Genomic DNA, 25,459 nt, shown 5'->3' on the forward strand with positions numbered 1-25,459 from the left:
TTAGAGAATTGTGCATGGGTCCAGTCCCAGGCCGCGTAGGACCTCAGGACCATCACTAGAGATCAGAAGGAAACACATGCACAGCACATACACACTTACATGGATTATTTTAAACTGTGTATACCATGAGCTTTTTTGTTCATTTTTAAAGAATACCTAAGAATTTTTTTGGATAATTACAATCTTTCCCTGGAAGGGTTAAGATTTTTTTTAAGGAATTATAAATATAAACCATTCCCTTAAGACAAAAGGTGCCTGTCTCAGATACAGGACAGGCTTCATCTTGAAAAGACAGCAGCTTCTGCAGAGTCAGACAACTCTGAGGCCCAGATCAGACATCAAGTCCAAGCAGCACCCATTTGCTTCATTTTCCCATTTTAAAGTTTCTTTCTTTTTAAAAATTTTTATTGAATGAAAGATCCTTTAAACTCTATGGTGCGTTACAGTTTCAAAGATTTCACACATATGATTTCATCTAAGTCCATAATAAGTCTTTTTTCGCCTGCTGCTGTTAAGTCGCTTCAGTCATGTCCGACTCTGTGCAACCCCATAGATGGCAGCCCACCAGGCTCCCCCGTCCCTGGGATTCTCCAGGCAAGAACACTGGAGAGGGGTGCCATTGCCTTCTCTACCCCACTACTGACGACTAGTTTGTTCTCTACATGAGCATGTCTGCTTCTTTTTTGTTGTATTTTTTATAGTTCACATGTAAGTGATATCAAATAGTACTTATCTTTCTCTGACTTATTTCACGGAGCATAATGCCTTTAAGTTCATCCATGTTGCTGCAAAGGTATTATGTCATTTTGTGGCTGAGCAATATTCCATTGTGTGTGTGTATATGTATATATCAATCACATCTTCTTTATCCATTCTTCTGTAGATGAACGTTTAGGTTGCTTCTGTGTCTTGGTTGTCGCAAATAGTGCTGCTGTGAACACTGGGGTACCTATTTCTTTTCTAATTAGGGTCTTTTCTTTCAGATATATATATTTATATATACATATATATATTTCTTGATATGCTTAATTCAGAATTACATAATATTCACTGCTGGTGTCTGAGCTTCCATCTCACTGGAGGAAGATGGGCATAGGAGGCTGGTGCACAGCTCAGTAAGCGCTGAGTGACCTGAGGGCTCAGACCTGCTGTTTGCCTAGGTGGGTACAGGGCACTTGGGATTTACATTGGCTGTTAATGAAGCCAAGGCTACAGGATGCACTCCCACCCCTGTGCACGTATACACACAAAGACACACGCAAACAAAGACACCATACACACACACACACACACACACACACACACACACACACACACACACACGGATGTAATCCCAGGCTATTCAAGTCCATGTACCCAAATTGGGTTTTGCATTATACTGTATTTCATCACAGCACATTTGTACTTTTTCCAGAAGGAAGAAGAATGTCTCAGGCTTATGCAGGAAGATTTTTCAATCTGCTCAGAGCCCAGTATGCCTCAGTGTCACCAGTAAGAGACAGAAGAGCACATATACTAGTAAGAGACACAAACAAGTCAGCAGCTAGATATCTCACAGCGACACTTGCTATTCCAAGAATTAAAACAGAGTGATGTGATTGAGGGAGTCAGGGCAGCTATTTTAGATTCTGAGTTCAGGGAGAGCCTCTCTGAGGAGGTGACATTTCAGCTGAGCTCTGGGGAAACTCTAGCCAGAGCCTTCCAGACAGCAGGAAGGGCTGGCTGAGCCTCCATAGCGCATCCCCAGACCCACTTCCTCTTCCACCTGCTCTTCCTCCTCACTGTCAGCCGATGCCCCTGCATCCCACATCGTAGAGACTTGGGGGCTGAGCTCCAGTCAGCACAACACCAGCAGCCCCACCTGTGCACAGGTGCTCGGCCCCCACCTGGGGTGATGGGAGAGCTACAGAGCTGGGGTACCAGGAGGTAAGCCCAACACCCCCAGCCCTGTATCACCCACAGAGGGAGTTTCGAAGCAAAACTCTCCAAGAGGTGGCTGGACTCAGAGCAGGACTTGCCCGATGCTTCACTTCTCTAGAACCCAAGCTAAGAGGACTCTGATCACCAACCACTCCACCCAGTGAGGGGGACAACGGGATCTCTTTCTCACAGCGACTCCAGCGGCTGCAGTAGGGGAACAGCAAGGGGGCCCTGCAGCCAGGAGGCTGTGCTGGTGGAAGAAGGGGTGGGGAGTGGAGCTGAAGAGGGTTCGCGTCTTGGGTGAGCATCTCATAAGTCCAGTCAGCAGGCCTCAGTTGGTAAATTTCACATGGTAGAGGGAGGGAGGGAGTTCTTGTCTTTGTGGATGAGATCAGGATGACCAGTCATGGAGAAAATTGGGAAGCCAGTTCTAAGGTGGAGGTATCATGGGGGCAGCTAGTGAGGAACCTGGAGTGTGGACAGAGGTGAGAATTGGAGAGGTCTACCTGAGGCTCACTGTCAAAGTGGGTTCTGATGAGGTGACCTGGAGAGAACACAAAGCTGCCTACCTGTTGGAGTTGCCACACCTGGGACCAGTCTCTCTCTCCAACTTTATCCTCATCTCTTGGCCCAGAAACATCACACACAGGGAACCATGCAGAGAACCTGGAATCCACAGGCTTCCCACACCGGGGAAGCCCCTCCCCAGTGTTCAAGGCCCCGGCTCCCAGGCCAGCTTTCTTTCAACTTCTCCATCTCCCAAAGCTGAGTTGCTGTGGGGACTAATCCAGGGATGCTGTTGCTATGACACCCACATCACCACACACATGGGCATTTGTTGCTTAATACTCCTTGTACAGCAGGTGGGCAACATCCTAAAAATGCCTTTAGAGGAAGAAAATTGGCCCAAAATCTTCAGTCTCCATACTTGACCAAGGAGACAGAGAGAGGGAACACAGCTAGGGTTGCCTGGGTCACAGTCAGAAACACACTCCTAACTTTCACAATAAATGACTTATTGCTCAATTACGGAATTGCTACGGATGTAGATTAAATCAGATATAAATCTCTAGTCAAGAACCTTCTCGAATTTAGATGAATGCATTTCCCCAACCTCTCCTGGGCGGGACAGGGACCCTGTGATTTTTATAAACAGACCAGTGTACTTGAGGTTTTTCAACATTTTTGTACCGGAATCCCTGGGGCTTTCAGTTGAAAGCACTTTCTAACCTGCCAAACTGACAGGGAGCCAAAAGTGAGCCCCACCATCCCGGCTGGGGCCAGAAGTGCCATTAGTCATGTCAGGCTGGTCTTCTCCCTGAAATGATCCATCTGGAGCAGCATAAACACCAATACCCTGGAAGCCCCTCGGCTCATTCACCAGCAAGCAGGCTGGGCTGCTGGAGCTGAAATCTGTCCCCACATTGGAACTCAACTGGATCCTGGCCTTGGAGCTAAGAAGGAGTGCATGCTAAGTCGTTTTAGTCCTGTCTGACTCTTTGCAACCTCATGGGATGTAGCCCGCCAGACTCCTTTGTCCATGGGGTTTTCCAGGCAAGAATACTGGAGTGGGTTGCCACGCTCTCCTCCAGGGGATCTTCCTGACCCAGGGATTGAACTCCCATTTCCTACCATCTCCTGCATTGGCAGGTAGGTTCTTTACCATTAGCGCCACCTGGGAAGGGCTTCCCTGGTGGTTCATCTGGTAAAGAATCTGCCTGCAATGCAGGAGACCTGGGTTCCATCCCTGGGTTGGGGAAAATTTCCTAGAGAAGGGAATGGCAACCCACTTCAGTATTCTTGCCTGGAGAAGCATGCTTAAATTTTGTCTTTCAGTTTCTTCATAAGAAGGAGTAGCTGTAAATAAAGATTTAGTTTTCTAGCTCCTGAGCTATCTTAGAAATGAAAGATAAAGCCTTTCTGGTTTAAAAAGCCTAATAAAATATTACATATCAGCATTGTCCAGGTTGAAGTCTATAGCTTATGTAAAGAAATGTAAGTGCTTTGACTCATCTTCTTTAAAAGTCCCTGACTTCAAAATGTGCCAGATGTACTCAGGCAGTGTCTCATGTCACGTGAGGACACTCCAAGTGCTATGGAGTCAACTGGGTGCGAGGTCATGGTTCTTTGAGCCTGGACCCAAGCCTCCATGCCTCATCCCATCACTGCATCCAGCCCTGCAGCCTCGTCCCCAGCAGTCAAGCATTAGCAGTTACTCCCAATCAATTCTGGACCAGGAAGACACCACCAATTACTTGTACTAGAACCCAGACATTCATTTTTCCTTATCCCCAGCACTAAATGAGTCTACCTGTCTTGGACTAAATCCAAGGCTCACCTGGGGCTCTTTAAGAGGCCAGATTACCAGGCTCCACCGCACAGTTCCTGAATCAGCAATTCTAGGAGCGAGTCCCAGGAACTTGTCTGATTAAAGGACTGCATGAGACGCTGTGGAAGGAGCCAGATTAGAATCCACACTTTCTGATACCTGCGACCATGGACAAACTCACCCTACCTGGAAACTTTGTGTTTGAGTTGGATGCCAGGCAGACTCCCTTGACTGGAAAACATATTGAGGTGATTTATCTAATGGAATCTCTTTCTGATTTCAGACAAACTTTAGATATAAGCCCAGAGCTCCTCAGACGGTGGACTCCATCCTCCTCTTCCTTGTGTCTTAAACCATGCTCAAAAAGCTGCTTTGATGGGAGAGCGTCAGAGGCACAGATAATGAGCCAGTAGATCCAGAAGCAAAGGGAGCACTTTCCCAAAATGTTGCAAGTTATTTACTCATTGTTTATTATTGAAAGTTAACAATTTATCTTCATGGAGTGGAGTCATCTCAACAGAAGAGTCCATGGAAGGGAGAGGCAAGTGCTGTGACTCATCACCAAAGACAAATGTCCACCATCCTCCACAGTGTCCCCATGGACACAGTGCCCAGAGAACTCCGGAGCCATGCTGGCAGGGGTCACATGCATCATGTAAGCCTATCGTGACAGCATCGTGCAGACGAAGCCAAGATTTTATTCTGTTACTAAGCTTGTTTTAGGAAGATTACTTTTCCAAATGTATAAGCACAGTTAAATTGTTCCCTGTTCCATTTGGAAGCATGAGTACAGAGGTGTATGCTTTCAACCACCTCCTACAGAGCAATACGAGTTCAATAAAAGAGGTTAAGACAGACCAAGTTAGTGGGCAGCAACCCACTAGGCTATCCGGGACCGCAGGCCTGGGGAGCTTTAATAAAACAATCCTGGTACCGCCAAACATTTGTCTGCCTCCCAGAATTCTGACTGAACACATCTGGGATGCAGTCTGCACCTGGACCTTTACAAACTCCCAGGTCAAGGTCAGTTCAAGGTGGTAAGGAAGGAAGAACCTGAACCCACCTCCTCCCATGGACATGACAAATATGTTCATGGGAGGACATAACTACAAATATGCAGCTACACATGGGTCAATTTTCCCCAGAAAGGACCTGAGAACTAGCTGAATATCTGGTCCATAGCAGAGGACAGGAAGGGCCACACCTAGGCAGGTAGGGAAGGCATAAGGTTGAACTTACCCCAAGGGAGGTGAAATGCCCAGAGTGTGACACCTGCTGAGACTGTGTGTAAGGGACAGTCATTTGCAAATCCAAAGAGGTCTACTGGAGGGTGGGGGAAGGAAGACACTGCCCAGAGACTGAGGCACCTCTGTGCTCTCACCTAAGTCAAGTCATTCTCCCCCTGTCTCCACAAAGCAAGGGAGCAAGTCCAGCCCCCACACCCTCTGGCTGAACCCAGCAGGAGCATACACAGTGCATATGGGGACATGCCCTGGTGGCCAGTAGGACTGGAGACCCTGAGCCCCTCGGGACAGTAACAACTGGAGAGAGCGCTCTTATCAGGCCACCACCCCCAGGCACCACAGGCCAGCAGACAAACACAACCCCAAGCTTCCTGTGAAAAAGATCCATCTGTGGACCCTAGAGCCTCAGGTTTCCCTCACACCTGGAGGTGAAGGAGGGGCCCCCAGGGAAGTGAGCCATGAGACATCATCCTCGAACCCCTGTGGCCTTGCTGCCGCTTAGCCAGACTCCAGAGGGAGCTTGTATAACCCTTAAGAGTCCCAATTTCTGCAACTGTTGCCCAGAGGGCACCTCCAGACCCTACATCTGGAGAGCAGCTGGGATTACAATCGCAGCTCTGGAACTGTATGTGACTCCATGCTTTAGAAGCAGCTGCTGTCTGAAGCCCTGGCTTCAACCTGAGTGCTGAAGGAGAATCTCTACCCCATCAAGCACTGACAGGTCCCAACATGCCCTCAACAACAGAGCTGCTTCAGAGATAAATTAGGTATATCAGTTCAGTTCAGTTCAGTTGCTCAGTCGTGTCTGACTCTTTGCGACTCCATGAATCACAGCACACCAGGCCTCCCTGTCCATCACCAGCTCCCAGAGTTCACCCAAACTCATGTGCATTGAGTCAGTGATGCCATCCAGCCATCTCATCCTCTGTCGTCCCCTTCTCCTCCTGCCCCCAATCCCTCCCAGCATCAGAGTCTTTTCTAATAAGTCAACTCTTCACATGAGGTGGCCAAAGTATTGGAGTTTCACCTTCAGCATCAGTCCTTCCAATGAACACCCAGGACTGATCTCCTTCAGAATGGACTGGTTGGATCTCCTTGCAGTCCAGGGGAATCTCAAGAGTCTTCTCCAACACCACAGTTCAAAAGCATCAATTCTTCAGCACTCAGCTTTCTTCACAGTCCAATTCTCACATCCATACATGACCACTGGAAAAACCATAGCCTTGACTAGACAGACCTTAGTTGGCAAAGTAATATCTCTGCTTTTCAATATGCTATCTAGGTTGGTCATAACTTTCCTTCCAAGGAGTAAGCGTCTTTTAATTTCATGGCTGCAATCACCATCTGCAGTGATTCTGGAGCCCCCCAAAATAAAGTCTGACACTGTTTCTACTGTTTCCCCATCTATTTCCCATGAAGTGATGGGACCAGATGCCATGATCTTTGTTTTCTGAATGTTGAGCTTTAAGCCAACTTTTTCACTCTCTTCTTTCACTTTCATCAAGAGGCTTTTTAGTGCCTCTTCACTTTCTGCAATAAAGGTGGTGTCATCTGCATATCTGAGGTTATTGATATTTCTCCCAGCAATCTTGATTCCAGCTTGTGCTTCTTCCAGCCCAGCGTTTCTCATGATGTATTCTGCATATAAGTTAAATAAGCAGGGTGACAATATACAGCCTTGACATACTCCTTTTCCTATTTGGAACCAGTCTGTGTATAGAGAACTACAAAGATTTGAGAGCTAGCCGAGCTAAGGTGGCACTAGTGGTGAAAAAAAAAAAAAAAAAAAAAACCACCTGCCAATGCAGGAGAGATGAAATGCAGGCTCTATCCCTGGGTTAGAAAGATCCTCTGGAGAAGGAAATGGCAACTCACTCCAGTATTCTTGCCTAGAGAATCCCATGGACAGAGGAGCCTAGTGGGCTACAGTCCATGGGGTCACAGTCAGACAACTGAAGTGACTTAGCACAGACAGATGAGCTAAGTAAGGGTTGAAGAAGAGGGATTATCACCTACACAAGGCCATGCCTTCAAGACTGAGAGGCAGCAGTTTTGCCTACTTCATAGAAACAGAGAGTCAGCAAAATGAGGAAATATGTTTAAAAAAAGACAAAAACCTCAAAAACAAGATAAAACCTCAGAAAAAGAACTTAATGATATAGAGATAAGTAATCTCTCTGATAAAGAATTCAAGTGAAGTGAAATTTGCTCAGTAGTATCTGACTCTTTGCGACCCCATGGACTGTAGCCCACCAGGCTCCTCTGTCTATAGAATTCTCCTGGCCAGAATACTAGAGTGGGTAGCTGTTCCCTTCTCCAGAGGATCTTCCCACCCAGGAATAGAACTCAGGTCTCCTGAATTGCAGGCAGATTCCTTACCACCTGAGCCACCAGGGAAGGCCAAAGTATTCAAAGCTATGGTCAAAAGATGCTCCCTGACCTTGGGATAAGGATGAATACAGTGAGAACTTCAACAAAGACTTTGAATATATAAAAAAAGAACCAGTTGGTACTGAAGAAATTAAGAAAGTAATCATGCTTATAACTGCATCAAAAAGAATAAAACACCTAGGAATAATTTAATCAAAGAGATTAAAGACCTAAACTCTGAAAACTATAAGACATTGATGAAAGAAAATGAAGATGACACAAATAAATGGAAAGATATACTATGCTCAAGGATTGGTAGAATTAGCATTGCTAAAATGGCCATGCCACTCAAAGCAATATAGATTCAATGCAATATCAAATGGTAAAGAATCTGCCTGCAATGCAAGAAACCCAGGTTTGATCCCTGGGTTGGGAAGATCCACTGGAGAAGGGAATGACTACTCCAGTATTCTTGCCTAATCTTGCCTGGAGAACCCCACGGATACAGGAGCCTAGAGGGTTACACTCCATGGGGTCACAAACAGTCAGACATGACTGAGCAACTAAGCATACACACACACACACACACACACACACACACACACACACCCCAAGTAACAATGGCATTTTTCATGGAACTAGAACAAAAAATTCTAAGAGTTTTCATGGAACCACAAAAACCCCCAAAGAGCCAAAACAATCTTGAGACAGAACAAAAACAAGAGGTATCATACTCTAATTTCAAACTATATTGCAAAACTACAGAAATAAAAACAGAATGGTACTGGGACAAAATACATACACAGAGATCAATGGAACACAATAGAAAGCCCAGAAAAAAACACACTAATTTATGATCAATTAATCTATGACAAAGGAGGCAAGAATGTATTTCAGTGCTGTTGTGAAAACTGGACAGCTACCTGCAAAAGAATGAAACTGGACTACTCTCATACCATATGCAGAAATAAATTCAAAATTAATTAAACACTCATTCCACCCTAGAACTGGCATAGTGCTCTGAGCAGAGCACAAGCTCTGTAAAAAGTTCTGACTGGAGGGCAAAACAGATGGATGGACAGTGGGGTGGATGGAAGGATGGGAAAGAAAAGCAGCGGATTCCAGGGCCACTACACTGCTCAACTTTTTGACATTTAAAATAACAAAGACATGCATTTTCTTTGCATCTTAGTTCATCACAAGTAATTATTTGGGTCCTGAATCTTTATGGACACTTTAAGCAACAGGAGCGGTCTATATGCCCTCAAAACTGTGGCTTTTTGTCATCATTCCCTAAATTCTTCATTTCTAGAGAAGGAACAGCAGTCAGAAGAGCTAAATTTAGCTGGTTCTGATCAGAGAAAATGGGCGCTCAGGGTCAGTAATGATGTCTGTAACCGAAGACCAACAGAGAGGGATGACAGAGTCTGAGCTGGAAAACCAGAATCTAGAGGATGTTAAGCAGGTGACTCTGGACTAGATCTCGGGTGGGGACCGAGCAGATGCCTAACGATTAATGTAATTAATATAATCAATATATGCTATATTAATTATATTACACTCTTTATTAGTCATTAATAAAGAGATTGATTTCTTCCATTCTTTGTTTCTTGCTCTCAAAAAATTAGCAACTAGAGCTTCAAATCTGAAGCCTGACTCGCAGGCCAGATAGCCACTTTCTGTGCCAAACACCACAGTAGCCTAAAGGACTTTAGGTATTACAAAGGGGTTGCAGCTTTGAGATTCAGAAACAATGTCTAAATAACGTTAGTGAGATTTAAATGCTGCATCCCTGATTCTTAATGGATGGGCTATATCAGCCATTGAAATATTCTTTATATCATTCATATTGGAATTATTAGACCATATAAAAAGGCCACTTGCAGCAGACTAAGTCAAGACTAAAATTTCTATTTGAATAAACATTTATCAAAAATTTGGTTTCATATTAAACTACTCTTTGTTTCAAAAAAAATAATAAAGCCTGAAATCTCATGAAATAGCTAGAAAGAGCTAGAAGTACATAAATATGCAGATACTATCAACTTGGTGAAATTACTGATGTCATTGGTGTTTTATTGCACAGATAACCTTTCTACACAATTTAACTCTCATAACGCAACTCATTTTTTTTAAAGACTTAAGAATCTGAATCTTTTAGTTATGATTTGTCAATCTGCTTCTGAACAGATAAACAGGAACAAATTAAAAACAGATTAAAAGGAACAAATAAACAAGACCACAAGTATGTCAGTTGGCAAAGAATCTTTCATGGCACTTGGGGAGTTGGTTCTTGACCGAGGTTTGCTTTCTGTAAAATTCAAGAACAGGACAAAGCCTCCTCCCCAACTCCATGCCCACTGGGTTTTTTGGGGGGAGAATCCTTGGATTTGTGATGCCCTTTAAAACAGTGAACTTAAGCCTCATTATCAAGTCCATGGAGATTTGGGAAGAGTCCTGAGCATTCTCCAGGGATTACTTACTACTCTGAAACAAAGCTGGATTTGAAAAGCAATTCTCCCAGGCCCCAGAGGGTTGATTAATCTGCCATTTATCCACTGAGATAAATGATAGAAGAAGCAACGCCAGCAAACACTGTCCTTTCGAAGGATCCTCAAAAACCAAGCAATCTAGAACACAATCTCCAAGATTTACGAGTCACAGGAAGTATGCTAGGGACTTCAAAATAAAATAAATTCTCCTGCTTATTTTGGCTGTGTATTTATATTCTTTTCAGACTCCAGCCAGATGGTTCCCCAGTAAGAAAAATTTCCTCCTGGATTCATCTCTGGACAGTCACTCTAGCTTGCTCCCCTGGGCCACCTGGGGCTGGAATGTACTGAGACTACGGAAACTAATATCTAAATTAGGCGCAAACAAATTTAACCTAGAGGGAACTCAACTTGATAGTAATGATATTTAGCATTTTCAATATTAAGGGTTTTTCTGGTGAGTGAGACAGTGAAGAATCTGCCTGCAATGCAGGAGACCTGGGTTCAATATCTGGGTTGGGAAGATCCTCTGGAGGAAGGCATGGCAACCCACTCCAGTATTCCTGCCTGGAGAATTCCATGGACAGAGGAGCCTGGCAGGCTACAGTACATGGAGTCGCAAAGAGTTGGACATGACTGAGTGACTAACACTTTCACACTCATTTTCAAAGCTCCCCAAAAATAATGCTTAGAGAATCTACCCCTTTTTATCATTAAATAAGGTAATCAGTTAGGGTTAGAACTGCAGATGGTGATTGCAGCCATGAAATTAAAAGACGCTTACTCCTTGGAAGGAAAGCTATGACCAACCTAGAAAGCATATTAAAAAGCAGATTACTTTGACAACAAAGGTCCGTCTAGTCAAGGCTATGGTTTTTCCAGTGGTCATGTATGGATGTGAGAGTTGGACTGTGAAGAAAGCTGAGCGCCAAAGAATTGATGCTTTTGAACTGTGGTGTTGGAGAAGACTCTTGAGAGTCCGTTGGACTGCAAGGAGATCCAACCAGTCCATTCTGAAGGAGATCAACCCTGGGATTTCTTTGGAAGGACTGATGCTAAAGCTGAAACTCCAATACTTTGGCCACCTCATGTGAAGAGTTGACTCATTGGAAAAGACTTTGATGCTGGGAGGGATTGGGGGCAGGAGGAGAAGGGGACGACAGAGGATGAGATGGCTGGATGGCATCACCGACTCGATGGACATGAGTTTGAGTGAACTCCGGGAGTTGGTGATGGACAGGGAGGCCTGGTGTGCTGTGAATCATGGAGTCGCGAAGAGTCGGACACAACTGAGTGACTGAACTGAACTGAATGTAATCAATAATATATAGGGTGCAGATATTTAAACAAATTTCAAATGGGAGAGAGGTATCATGAGCCCATCCTGGAGAAAAGAGGGGAATCAGGAAGGAAACATGATTTTAATATTGGTCAGTGACGTTGTGTCTCTTCTTCAACAGATGGGTGACCTTGACCTAACGTCCCTTATCTTCAGTATTCAGTGCAGGTTTTCCTAGTTTTATGGCAAAACAGTGTTTGAACTGGAGACAGAAGTTCTTTCTGTAGGAAGCTTTGTAATTCAGTCATGGTTGTCCATTACCGATGGCCAGGAAGGAAGTCCTTTACTGAGTGAGTTGGCCTCAAACATACCCTCCAATTTATCTTTCTCTCATTCTAAGAGGCTTTAAATTTTACATTTTTGCGATTGTTCTACTTCCTTTCAAACTGGAGAAGAGCAAAGGGAGGCAAGCACGTGGCCCTTTATTAAGTCTTCAGGACAATCTCCACTTTGTGGAAGAAGAAAGAGGATAAACAATTTTCCCAACATCACACAGTTTCCAAGTCTGACTTCAGAGTCCACTTAGTTCACAGTAACTAGCCCTTACCCTCCATCTACAATATGAGGAGAACTGAAAATAAATCTTGCCTTATAAAAAATAATAATGAAAAGTCCTAAGTCTGGAGAGCTTGAGTTAATGTATTTATTTTCACTGAATCTGGAAAAAACAGCGTGATTGTTTAAGCCAGATAACTTTTCAAAATTGTAAATACTATAAAAGAAATTTCAAATGTAAAAACAGAGGTTAAAATGTTAAATTCTGTCTTAACCAGAAGAAAAAGCACCTTCATAGTTCTATTTCTAGGACACTGACAAGTGTTGTACAGTTTGTGAACTTGAATGCAAGAGATAGATAGTTATGACCTTGCTGTAATGATTTTTAACACCATGTACCATTTTTAACATTTACCTTAAAAACAGCAGAATGTGCATATGTCACAAGATTGTATATTTTTACTCACAAGGATTTTAGGCAATAACATCAATTCTAGTCTGCAGAGGTTTATGGAATCATATTCATTCTTTCTTCATTGTTGTATTCTAATAAATATCAAGGGAAAATGCTGTTCATTTGTGAAGCACACACATTATTTGCTATTAACTGAGAACTTTCTTTCTTTGATGCCATTGTGGTTACCATTCTCAATATAAGTAATTTCAACTAACTTCAGTTTTATAGGTTTAATTTCTTGCCAAAGCGTATGAATGAAACATTCAGTACTTACAAGTGCCTCGGGTCAAATGTCCAAATACAGTCTTTTAAGGAATTTTTTTCCCTGTAAATTTTATCTTTCAATTACAAGATCAATTACTTTTTAAGTCACTGTTACCTAAACTCATATGACACAGTGCAGTTATTAGAACAAACAGGTCAGTGACAGAGCGACAGCTGTCTCCCACTTCCATTCACTATGGAGTGAAATCTGATGTGGCCCCTGATCCAGCTAAAAATTCACAAACGTTTTACTCATTCTTACACTCTTCCAAATGCATGTGTTTTTTTCTCCGGAGTACTTTAAAATATACCTTGATGGAAGCATGCAGATTTAACCACTGACTCAGGGTGGCAAGGTGCTCAGACTGGAAGCTTCCTTCAAGGTAGAATTAATTTTTTTTTTCTCCAACAACTGCCAGGTGTTTCTTCTCTAAGAATGTTGCAGTAACTAAGTATCTAGGGCATGGGCCATGACACAAACTTGAAAGGTTTCCAGTGTGAGTTAAGGGCAGATGGTAATGAAGAGACACCAGGTCAGGCCCAGGCCCTTAGGGTTAATGCATCTCACAGGGCATCCCTCATGTCCACGGACTTGTTTCCACGTGGCCAAGTGTGGGTGAGAACGCACATGCGTGAGGACCACACGAGGTGTACAAAGCAACCACCCAGCATAGGAGGACATGAAGCTCTGTGCATATCTCACTGTTCACTGTCACAAACCTACAAGGCCCCAGAAATCAAAGCAGGAAGAGTCTCAGACTCAGACTTACCGACTCTTCGTTCTCAAACTCCGGGTTACATTGCACGGCCTCTTCGGCCATTGGCTTCTGAACAATGTTCCTACAGACCAGCCAGATGGTCAGGCTGGCAATGAACATGCCCACGTCAGGCACAAACACTCGGATCCCATTGCCAGCGTCGGCTCCCTTTAAGCTATGGAGGGAAAAACAGGGAGGAGGAAATTCAGTTGTTTTGACTTTGCAATGGTTAAACCATCACAGAGTGTGTTTGAATCTTCTTAAGACTTAAAGAATGCTCAGTTTCTGCCTGGAAGGTATCAGAAAGCTTTTCTCCGACTCCAGCCTTACATAATCTACTCAGACTCAGGAAGCTTTCAGGGAGTTTCAGAAATAGCACGAAGAACCCGAAACCAACTCTCACTCCTAAAACGTACTGATGAACTAAACTGTTATTAAATAAGCCACGTGTCCAGGACAGAGACAGGTGTTTGCAACCTGGTAGGAGCAGTTAAAGACTGGATGTACATGAGAAGCCCTGGAAGTAAATCCAAGTTTAGAGGGAAAACAGAGGAAACATTCAAGCCATCCTTGAAGAGGAGCCCTTCATTACTTTGAATGCTGAGTCGATTTTGTTTTCCATCCTGTTCCAAGAAACGGCAGGTCGTTAACAGAGAGCTTAGAAGATTTGGTCCCAGTGTCAGCAGGACCTGGTGGCTGTGTTTCACTGGGACCTTCCCCTTGTCCTGTGCTACCCCCTGCCCCAAAGAGATAACACTGTTCATCTTCTTTATTGCACAGGACTCAAATGAAAGTGACCCAATGTGTATCAGAGCTAAAACTTGTTTAGGGAAAAGCAGCAAAAGATAGGAAGTTATCTCATGTGAAGATAAGTATTTTTCAAATACACTTTATGTGATGAAATATATAGTCATCATTTACATTGGATATATGATGTATTTGGGTAAAAACATAATAAATAGCAAGACCTCTATCACCATGAAATAATCATGTTGACATTTTAGTGAATTAAAAAATCATATGACTCAGCCATTAAAAAGAATACATTTGAATCAGTTCTAATGAGGTGGGTGAAACTGGAGCCTATTATACAGAGTGAAGTAAGCCAGAAAGAAAAACACCAATACAGTATACTAACACATATATAAGGAATTTAGAAAGATGGTAATAATAACCCTGTATGTGAGACAGCAAAAGAGACACAGATGTATAGAACAGTCTTTTGGACTCTGTGGGAGAGGGACAGGGTGGAATAATTTGGGAGAATGGCATTGAAACATGTATAATATCATATAAGAAACGAATCGCCAGTCCAGGTTCGATGCAGGATACAGGATGCTTGGGGCTGGTGCACTGGGATGACCCAGAGAGATGGTACGGGGAGGGAGGTGGGAGGGAGGTGGGATGGGGGACACATGTACAGCCGTGGTGGATTCATGTTGATGTATGGCAAAACCAATACAATATTGTAAAGTAAAAAAATGTGTAATAAATATATAAAATATGGAAGTGAAGTCGCTCAGTCGTATCCGACTCTTTGCAAACCCCCCAGACTGTAGCCCACCAGGCTTCTCCGTCTTTGGGATTCTCCAGGCAAGAATACTGGAGTGGGTTGCCATTTCCTTCTCCAGGGGATCTTCCAGACCCAGGAATCGAACCCAGGTCTCCCGCATTGCAGGCAGACGCTTTAACCTCTGAGCCACCAGGGAAGCCCATATAAAATATATACTATGTGAATATAGTATATACAAATATCTCTGAATACAAACATTTATGTATTTAAATAAATAAATAAATAATCATATGATCTTGCTTCTATGTGGAATCTAAAAAAATGACATGAACTATTTACAAAACAGAAATAGACTCACAGACAAAGAAAACGAATTTCTGGTTACCAAAGGAGAAAGGTGAGCGGGGAGGGATAAATTAGGAATTTGGGATGAACATATACACAGCACTGTATATAACAATAAGACCTACTGTATAGCATAGGGAACTCTACTCAATAGTTTGGAAACCATAAGAAACTACTATACATGCAATCTTAGTGTTAACAAAACTAGGCTCATACTTTATCTGTTGTTATTGAAAATAATTTGTTCATTTAATACATCACTCACATCTTCACAACTCACTGAAGATTTTTAAACCTTTACCACACTCACAGTCACTAGTTACTTAACTAGGCCACTACTGTTGCACCTTTAGAATATTACCATTTACTTGGTACCATAATATGAATATAAGTCAAGTCTTAAGTAAAGAGTCTCCTAATCCAGGATCTTCTAGGAAAAATTCCTCAGACCAGTCTGACTGGCTTTTTATAAAAATGGTCTGGAAAAGGACCTCCCCATTAGAAGCCTGGGTTTTATACACGACTCTAAGTGAGAAATAGATTTAAGGGACTAGATCTGATAGATAGAGTGCCTGATGAACTATGGAATGAGGTTGGTGACATTGTACAGGAGACAGGGATCAAGACCATCCCCATGGAAAAGAAATGCAAAAAAGCAAAATGGCTGTCTGGGGAGGCCTTACAAATAGCTGTGAAAAGAAGAGAAGCGAAAAGCAAAGGAGAAAAGGAAAGATATAAGCATCTGAATGCAGAGTTCCAAAGAATAGCAAGAAGAGATAAGAAAGCCTTCTTCAGTGATCAATGCAAAGAATAAAGGAAAACAGCAGAATGGGAAAGACTAGAGATCTCTTCAAGAAAATCAGAGATACCAAGGGAACATTTCATGCAAAGATGAGCTTGATAAAGGACAGAAATGGCATGGACCTAACAGAAGCAGAAGATATTAAGAAGAGGTGGCAAGAATACACAGAAGAACTGTACAAAAAAGATCTTCACAACCAAGATAATCACGATGGTATGATCACTCACCTAGAGCCAGACATGCTGGAATGTAAAGTCAAGTGGACCTTAGAAAGCATCACTATGAACAAAGCTAGCGGAGGTGATGGAATTCCAGTTGAGCTATCTGAAATCCTGAAAGATGATGCTCTGAAAGTGTTGCACTCAATATGCCAGCAAATTTGGAAAACTAAGCAGTGGCCACAGGACTGGAAAAGGTCAGTTTTCATTCCAATCCCAAGGAAAGGCAATGCCAAAGAATGCTCAAACTGGAAGAAGCACAAGCTGGAATCAAGATTGCCGGGAGAAATATCAATAACCTCAGATATGCAGATGACACCACCCCTATGGCAGAAAGTGAAGAGGAACTCAAAAGCCTCTTGATGAAAGTGAAAGAGGAGAGTGAAAAAGTTGGCTTAAAGCTCAACATTCAGAAAACGAAGATGATGGCATCTGGTCCCATCACTTCATGGGAAATAGATGGGGAAACAGTGGCAGACTTTATTTTGGGAGGCTCCAAAATCACTGCAGATGGTGACTGCAGCCATGAAATTAAAAGACGCTTACTCCTTGGAAGGAAAGTTATGACCAACCTAGATAGCATGTTGAAAAGCAGAGATATTACTTTATCAACAAAGGTCTGTCTAGTCAAGGCTATGGTTTTTCCAGTGGTCATGTATGGATGTAAGAGTTGGACTGTGAAGAAAGCTGAGCACCGAAGAATTGATGCTTTTGAACTGTGGTGTTGGAGAAGACTCTTGAGAGTCCGTTGGACTGCAAGGTGATCCAACCAGTCCATTCTGAAGGAGATCAGTCCTGGGTGTTCTTTGTAAAGAATGATGCTAAAGCTGAAACTCCAGTACTTTGGCCACCTCATGTGAAGAGTTGACTCATTGGAAAAGACTCTGATGCTGCGAGGGATTGGGGGCAGGAGGAGAAGGGGATGACAGAGGATGAGATGGCTGGATGGCATCACTGACTCGATAGACGTGAATCTGAGTGAACTCCAGGAGTTGGTGATGGACAGGGAGGCCTGGCGGGCTGCGATTCATGGGGTCGCAAAGAGTGGGACACACCTGAGCAACTGAACTGAACTAACTGAACTGAAACTTCTCTGAACAGAGAAACTTGGATGTGATGAGACATCCCTTTACCTCCATAAATAAAACACACGTGGTTGTGTGAGAGGTTGGGCTAAGAGTAAGAGAAATCAAATAGGAAAACTTCATCCAAACGTATAATACTGTGAACACTTCATACAGATTTTACAATTACTTATAAAATTTATAATCCAAATCTATAATAAGGAAATCTGATGATTGATTTCATCATAAGAAAACTGTAGAGGTTTTGCAAGTACACCTAACGCGATCAGGCAGAGCAAAGGAGGATTCACATAATCAGAATGAGAATTCAGAGATCAAGGAGAGAGGCCCGGAGATGAAGGCCAGGCTGGGTGGGGAGGTATTTCCTGGGTGGGGCTGAGGTCTGGGGAGCCGGCAGTCCCTCCTGAGTAGATTTGGGGGATAAATTACTGCAGCTTTTTTGCGGAAAACGAATTGATCATGGCATTTTATGAGAAGCACAAACCAATCTGACTGGCGGGAAAGAGTTCTCTGAGGTACGTACCCAGCATCCCACCCGGCACAGTAGACCCAGGAGCCGCTGTGCCTGCCCCCACCCCTGCCCCCAACCCCAACCTGCAGTCTGTACATGGCTCTCAATTTACAAACAGTGGCTTCGAGTCAACAGCCTCAGCTTTGTGCTCCTAGGTCCCCAAGGAGACACTTGATCACCCACAAACATGAAGAGAATAAATGAACCCCAACTGCAAAGCAATTACTCCCTAGCCATGACAGAACGCAGCTCCTAGAAACAGGACTGGGCTGTGGTCCAGCTCAGAGTGGAATCGTCAGCCACGGAGGTGCCAGCCTGTTAGCTGGTGCTGTCACCTGAGCTCACAAAGCAGCACGTTCAGAGCACTGCCAGCGCACGGGCTCCAGGAACCTCCAGAAGACGACGGTGCGGGCCGCGGACAATGACCAGGTCAGAGTCCACTTGATACCTCCCATGGGGACCATATTATCACTACAGTCTCCGTCTTCACTGTCTAGACCAGAGTCTACTGAAGCACATTCATCAGAGAGCTAGCCCTCAGAAATACTGGGAATTAAAGCAAAACATGACCAAAAAAAAGAAAATAAAAAACTGCCTCTGGTCAAATAAGTGTTAGAAAATCACAACAGTTATTATTCTAGTAAAGAACTTGAGAAATTCTGTAGAAAAACAATAAATTGAAGTTTATCTAAACCTCTGGGCTTCCCAGGCGGCTCAGTGGGTAATGAACCCACTCGCAATGCAGGAGACACAGGAATCACGGGTTCGATCCTGGCGTCAGGAAGGTCCCCTGGAAAAAGGTACAGCAACCTACTCCAGTATCCTTGCCTGGAGAATCCCATGGACAGAGGAGCCTGCTGGACTACAGTCCATATGGTCGCAAAAGAGTCGGACATAACTAAAGCAACTGAGCTCGTGTGCAAATCTCTGCTTCCCAAATTTATCTGAGCACAAACCATTTCTTAACGTTTTATCTAAAATCTACTACATTGGGCCAAGCTACTGTTCATGGCACAGGTCTTAGAAAATGCTGAGCTGGAGTCTCCTCATTGGTCTAGATTTTTGATCACAATGAATGGATACTTTGGAAGCTGTACTTAGATGTAACTAATTCTCATATATCTGGTTTTGAATAAGCCCCTAATAACTACAGTGCCAGCAACACCTGATATCTTTCCCTCATCCCCTCTCCCAGCTGTGCACCCCATCTCCCAAGTGTCCACTTGCTCTTGGGACAGACTGGAAGAGACCGAAAGTGCACAACAACTCACAAAGCTGCTCATTCAGTCCCAGCATGTCCCCAAGACCATCTGAAGACAGCCATCTTCCTATGAGATGTCTCTACCCAGTGCCTGACCATATCTCCACATGTCTCCCTTCACCACCTCGTCTTCTGAATGACTGTCACTTTGCCTCGGAGTGTCCCCTCTGCCAACCAGGCCAAGCTGAACTTTTAGAAGCACAGTTTGGACTTGCTCACTGCACCAGCGATGAGAAAGGCCCATATTCCCAAGCTCACTTACGAGGCCTCTGTATTACAGACGTGTGTGCCTTGTCTCTTGCTAAGACTTCCTCAGACCTCAAATTACAGCCGTGCTGGCTGCACATCCAAGGACAGGCAAGTGTTTGTCCCTCTGAGTCAGAGCACAGCCTTCTCCCTCGGACCACAAAGCCCTCCTCACACACACTTCCACGTCATCCTCATCAGTCAAGACTCACCTCCCTCATCTCTACTGCAAAGCCCACCATCTGTTTCCTTTAGACCCCTAACACTTTATGTTGCTCACTTATTTGTGAATCTCTATATCCAAGGGGACTATATATATATATATATGTGTGTGTGTGTGTGTGTGTGTGTGTGTGTGTATGTATATATTTGTATGTGTGCCAATCCCAAAGAAAGGCAATGCCAAGGAATGCTCAAACTACCGCACAATTGCACTCATCTCACACGCTAGTAAAGTAATGCTCAAAATTCTCCAAGCCAGGCTTCAGCAATACTTGAACCATGAACTTCCTGATGTTCAAGCTGGTTTTAGAAAAGGCAGAGGAACCAGAGATCAAATTGCCAACATCTGCTGGATCATGGAAAAAGCAAGAGAGTTCGAGAAAAACATCTATTTCTGCTTTATTGACTATGCCAAAGCCTTTGACTGTGTGGATCACAATAAACTGTGGAAAATTCTGAAAGAGATGGGAATACCAGACCACCTGACCTGCCTCTTGAGAAATCTGTATGCAGGTCAGGAAGCAACAGTTCGAACTGGACATGGAACAACAGACTGGTTCCAAATAGGAAAAGGAGTACGTCAAGGCTGTATATTGTCACCCTGCTTATTTAACTTATATGCAGAGTACATCATGAGAAATGCTGGACTGGAAGAATCACAAGCTGGAATCAAGATTGCCGGGAGAAATATCATCAATAACCTCAGATATGCAGATGACACCACCCTTATGGCAGAAAGTGAAGAGGAACTAAAAAGCCTCTTGATGAAAGTGAAAGAGGAGAGTGAAAAAGTTGGCTTAAAGCTCAACATTCAGAAAACGAAGATCATGGCATCCAGTCACATCACTTCATGGGAAATAGATGGGGAAACAGTAGAAACAGTGTCAGACTTTATTTTTGGGGGCTCCAACATCACTGCAGATGGTGACTGCAGCCATGAAATTAAAAGATGCTTACTCCTTGAAGAAAAGTTATGACCAACTTAGATAGTCTATTCAAAAGCAGAGACATTACTTTGCCGACTAAGGTCCGTCTAGTCAAGGCTATGGTTTTTCCTGTGGTCATGTATGGATGTGAGAGTTGGACTGTGAAGAAGGCTGAGCGCCGAAGAATTGATGCTTTTGAACTGTGGTGTTGGAGAAGACTCTTGAGAGTCCCTTGGACTGCAAGGTGATCCAACCAGTCCATTCTGAAGGAGATCAGCCTTGGGATTTCTTTGGAAGGAATGATGCTAAAGCTGAAACTCCAGTACTTTGGCCACCTCATGTGAAGAGTTGATTCATTGGAAAAGACTCTGATGCTGGGAGGGATTAGGGGCAGGAGGAGAACGGGACGACAGAGGATGAGATGGCTGGATGGCATCACAGACTCGATGGAAGTGAGTCTGAGTGAACTCTGGGAGTTGGTGATGGACAGGGAGGCCTGGCATGCTGTGATTCATGGAGTCGCAAAGAGTTGGACATGACTGAGCGACTGAACTGAACTGAACTGAACTGATATGTGTATATGTGTGTGTGTACATGTGGTACAGTGTGTGCTCTGAATACAGGCTGGCAGAATTAATGTGATCTCCAAATATTTACTCTTTCTTTCCTATGACAATAGTTTGTGCAAAGTCCTGCTTATGAATTAGATCAGGTGTCTGCCACAAGTATCGCCGTAATTCAGTTCAGGGAAGATAAAGTACAAAGGGCAGGACAGTCACTAGTGTCTGTGGAGTGCCTGAGGACCGGAGGTTGATGAGTAACATCTCAGTTCTTTGGATGTGAGTTAATGGTCACAATTGGAAACTATAAACCATTAAAAATATATATGCACTTTTTGCATACACCAGAGAAAACATTTCAAGAACAAGAACAATTAATTGTATCCAGTGAACATTAAATGGCTTGATTTGGTCAGATTTCTTATTTATTCCAAAAATATTTATTATGCCTCTATTAAGTGCCAGGCCGTCTCCTTGAGCACTGAGTGTTGGTTATGAAAGTGTGTCTTAAACACAGAGATAAATCAGGAAGAGGTGTTGTGGCCACGTCCTCCTTGTTGGACTCGGACTCTGGTGAAGCATCTGCAAAACCAGAAGGGCTGAAGGGTTTGGAGCAAAGGACTCTCCACCATCACCATGGAACTGAGCCCATGAAGGAAGTCACAATCTGGTCGCAGGAAGTGGGGCTGGGAGGTGGCCTTCCATGGTGAGGGTGAGGTACGGACATGAGGTACCGACATGAGGTATGGACATGACAGGTCACCCTGGACCCACGTGGGGTTTGTACCCTAGAGAGGTCTTGGCTGGAGGGGCAGAGCGAGAGATTTCTTCTCATGTAGGTTGGCTAAAGTCCATGGAGTAAGTCAGATGGTCCAGGGACTGCACAGAGTATAAATATTTATGGAAGGCTCTGTAAATGAATTGTCAGTGTTCATTTCAGAGCATTTAATAACAATTAAAATGTTTTAATAGTGTAATTAATTTATTTATTTTTGGTTGCACTGGGTCTTTGTTGCTGCACGGGTTTTCTCTAGTTGCAGAGATCAGGGGCTGGTCTCCAGTTGTGGTGCCCGGGCTTCTCATTGCTGTGGCTTCTCTTGTTGCAGAGCACAGCCTCTAGGGTGAGTGGGCTTCAGCAGTTTTGGCTCCCAGGCTCTAGAGCACAGGTTCAGTAGTTACGGTGCACAGGCTTAGTTGCTTTGCAGCATGTGGGATCTTCCCAGATCAGGGATTGAAACCATGTCTCCACTGGCAGAATTGGCAGGGGGATTCTTATCCACTGAGCCATCAGGGAAGTCCAACAAATTAAATTTTATTTCAAGTAAATCCTGCATTTGAAATCAGACTGACGAGGTTATAGGAAGAAGCCCTGTTCTAATAAATTAAGGAGATTGATGTACACATTTACCCATAAAATGTTATCCTATATCGCGTGACTTTCCGGGCTCAGCTCAATTACATTTTCCGTATAGAAAAGTACAAGCTAAACAACTTAAAACCTCATTTCTCTTCAACAAGCAGACACTTCCTCTCCAAACCAGTTACAGTCACACGATCCTATTTGTGCACGGTGATTATTCCTCTCTGAAAGGGAGTCTAGGAAGCTGGAAGCTGGGAAAAAAACTCCTTATCCATCAAGAGGAGAGAAAATGTAGCCATAAAACACTGTGAATCAGTAAGTTAGTGCAAATGTATGTACAACCTGGATCTACACCAATAAACATGGATGCATCTCACAAACATAATATTGAGAGAAAAAAAAAAGAAGTAGCAAGCATACAGAATATTGATCACTTACAGACTCACCCATAAAGAACTCCAAAAAAGCAACAAACATGTTTTTGGACAGAGAGAGGGACACAGTCACCTGTGTTGCAGCACCTAGGTTCTTAACTTTGAAAGCTGGTTGGCATGCACAAAAGTGTATTTTTAATATTTCATATTATTTTTTAAAATCAGAAGTGTCATACTGCTCAGAATTCCTCATGTAGAACATATCATGAAAACACAAAGTCGATTACCTGCCTGGGAAAGAAAATGACCAACTGCTGCAGTCTCAGCCGTGATTATATTTGGTCAAACTCAATTACCATCCTCCCATCTAAGTCCAGGGAAGCAGTAAGGTTGGGGTGGATGTTCACGGGCAACCCAATTTGCTTTTGTAAGTCTCAGTTTCTCACCAACAAAATGACTTCTCAGGGTCTTCCCAACTGTCAGGTTTCATTTTGACTCAGAAAATTCAAAATAAAGAGACAGGGAAATTGAGAAGAGACCAGGAAAGAGGAAGAGTGCTGGAATTCCAGGTATGGCTGACAGAAGTGTTGGAATTTCAGGTAGGGCCAAAAAGCAGACTTAGGAACAAACACAAACGCTGTTACCTTCAGAAGCTGGAAAAGTATAACCCCATTCATGCCACTCCTTTGGGAGCCAGCCCTTTGGTTCAGAGTTGGTAGGAAGGTCAACTTCAACTGAATTCCAATAAAACAATTAAAATGCAAATGAGCATTATTTAGATGAACATGAACTCCTGAGATGGTTGTACCTGGTCTTCTGGTGGCCTCTGGAGCCCAGGCACTGATGCTTGGCCACCATCCCACAGCAAGGGAGCTGCACAGGGACAGGGATGCCCCAGGGACCCTCCCTGAGTCTCGCTGGGGCCCCACTTCAGCACCAATGCAGACTGGTTCACCTCCTCTTTCCTCCAGGACCCCTCATTTCCCCGGCAGTGTCAATGATTGTGCACAGTCTAGCTCCTGAAATACAACCTTTGTCTCACACTCACTCCCTCCACCAGCCCACCCCATGGTGATCCTCTGATTGGTTTGCAAGGCCCTGTGAACGACTGAAACACAGGAGGTGAGTATAATCTAGTCTAGTCTCTCTGGAGCTGGGTGATTCACTCCAGGAGTTTAGAGGACACAGTCTCAGGGTTCCTTCTGCTCGACCTGAACTGCAAAGATTTTGAGTCGAACCTGCACATGCATTTCTGTGATAAAGCAGGCCTCATGTGTCACTGTGACAGCCTGCGAATGCCACGACACATAAGTGTCTGTCATCCCTATGCGCCCGGGCACAGCGAGGCGGGCATGGACCTCCAGTCTCCCTCCTGGCTGAGCATCACCCGCAGCTCATGGCTCTCTCAGCTGCAGCCATGACTAACCAGTCTGTAATCAAATAAATGCAGCAGTACCAGCCAGCATTTTCTTTTTCATGAACACAGCAAAGGAAGAGGGGAGTACACTGCATGCAGTAAGAGGAGCTGTTGCTTTGGAAACGATATATTTGCACTGAATTGGGTCTTGGCATAAAGTGTACAAGTGTAGTCACAATGAAAAAAAAAAGCTTCAGACTCATGCTCTAGCACAAGTCAGTTCCATCAAACAGATAGGGAGCAGTTGTGCCGAAGACAGATGGAGAAAAAACAGATCCTTCCTCCAAATCTCTCGGAGCTGAGTATATTACAAAGTTCATACTTTTCCAGATGTCAGGAAGGTGCCTCACCAGACTATGTAACCGTGGCGGGAGGCTTGAAGGCAGTGTCCCCTCCCCCAGCACACACACCTCATCCCTTCACACTCAGTGCAATCCTCTCCCCCTGGCTCCCAGGTCAGTTCAGGTCAGGTTTTTGGCACCAAGAAATCAGGCTAAAATACCAAGTGTTCAGAGCATACTAGAATTTGAGATTGTAGGTGAAGGTGGAGGATCCATACTCCAGCACATCATAACAAACCGGAAACACTAAGCTCTGAAACAAACCAAAATTGCTCAGGAATAAAATGTTAATCAAACAAATAAAAAAATCTGAATTTTCACCTGTCCAAAGACGCACCCTATGCTCAGTAAATCCAAGAAATGAAAATAAAAATTTGTGAAGCAAAAATTATAGCGTCTTGGCCCACACAGTGAACAGAATCACCAAAGCATCTTTCTACATACACTTCTCCGTGTAGCTAAAATGTGATTGAGTTTTCAAGGTTTTTTCAGAAAGCACTTTGAGTAATTTAGGGTTCACTAACTAAAGAGGCTGAAGGCAGAGGACATAATCAAGGGACATAGCACATAAATTTGTCCACAGAAAGATCTGTAGGCAAAGGTTTAGAGC

The 25,459-nt window shown here is 43.8% G+C and overlaps 1 protein-coding gene across 1 annotated transcript in view; it reads right to left on the bottom strand.

Annotated features, from left to right (window-relative positions):
* The window catches only part of PIEZO2 (piezo type mechanosensitive ion channel component 2), a 251,957-nt gene that overhangs the window by 100,255 nt on the left and 126,243 nt on the right, over nt 1–25,459 (bottom strand). The window contains exon 5 of the mRNA XM_052660420.1: nt 13,681–13,843. Within this exon, the coding sequence (XP_052516380.1) occupies nt 13,681–13,843 (163 nt within the window). The remainder of the gene's footprint in view (nt 1–13,680; nt 13,844–25,459) is intronic.

The sequence above is a fragment of the Budorcas taxicolor genome, chromosome 22 (genome assembly GCF_023091745.1).
Source record: "Budorcas taxicolor isolate Tak-1 chromosome 22, Takin1.1, whole genome shotgun sequence".
Lineage (NCBI taxonomy): Eukaryota > Metazoa > Chordata > Mammalia > Artiodactyla > Bovidae > Budorcas > Budorcas taxicolor.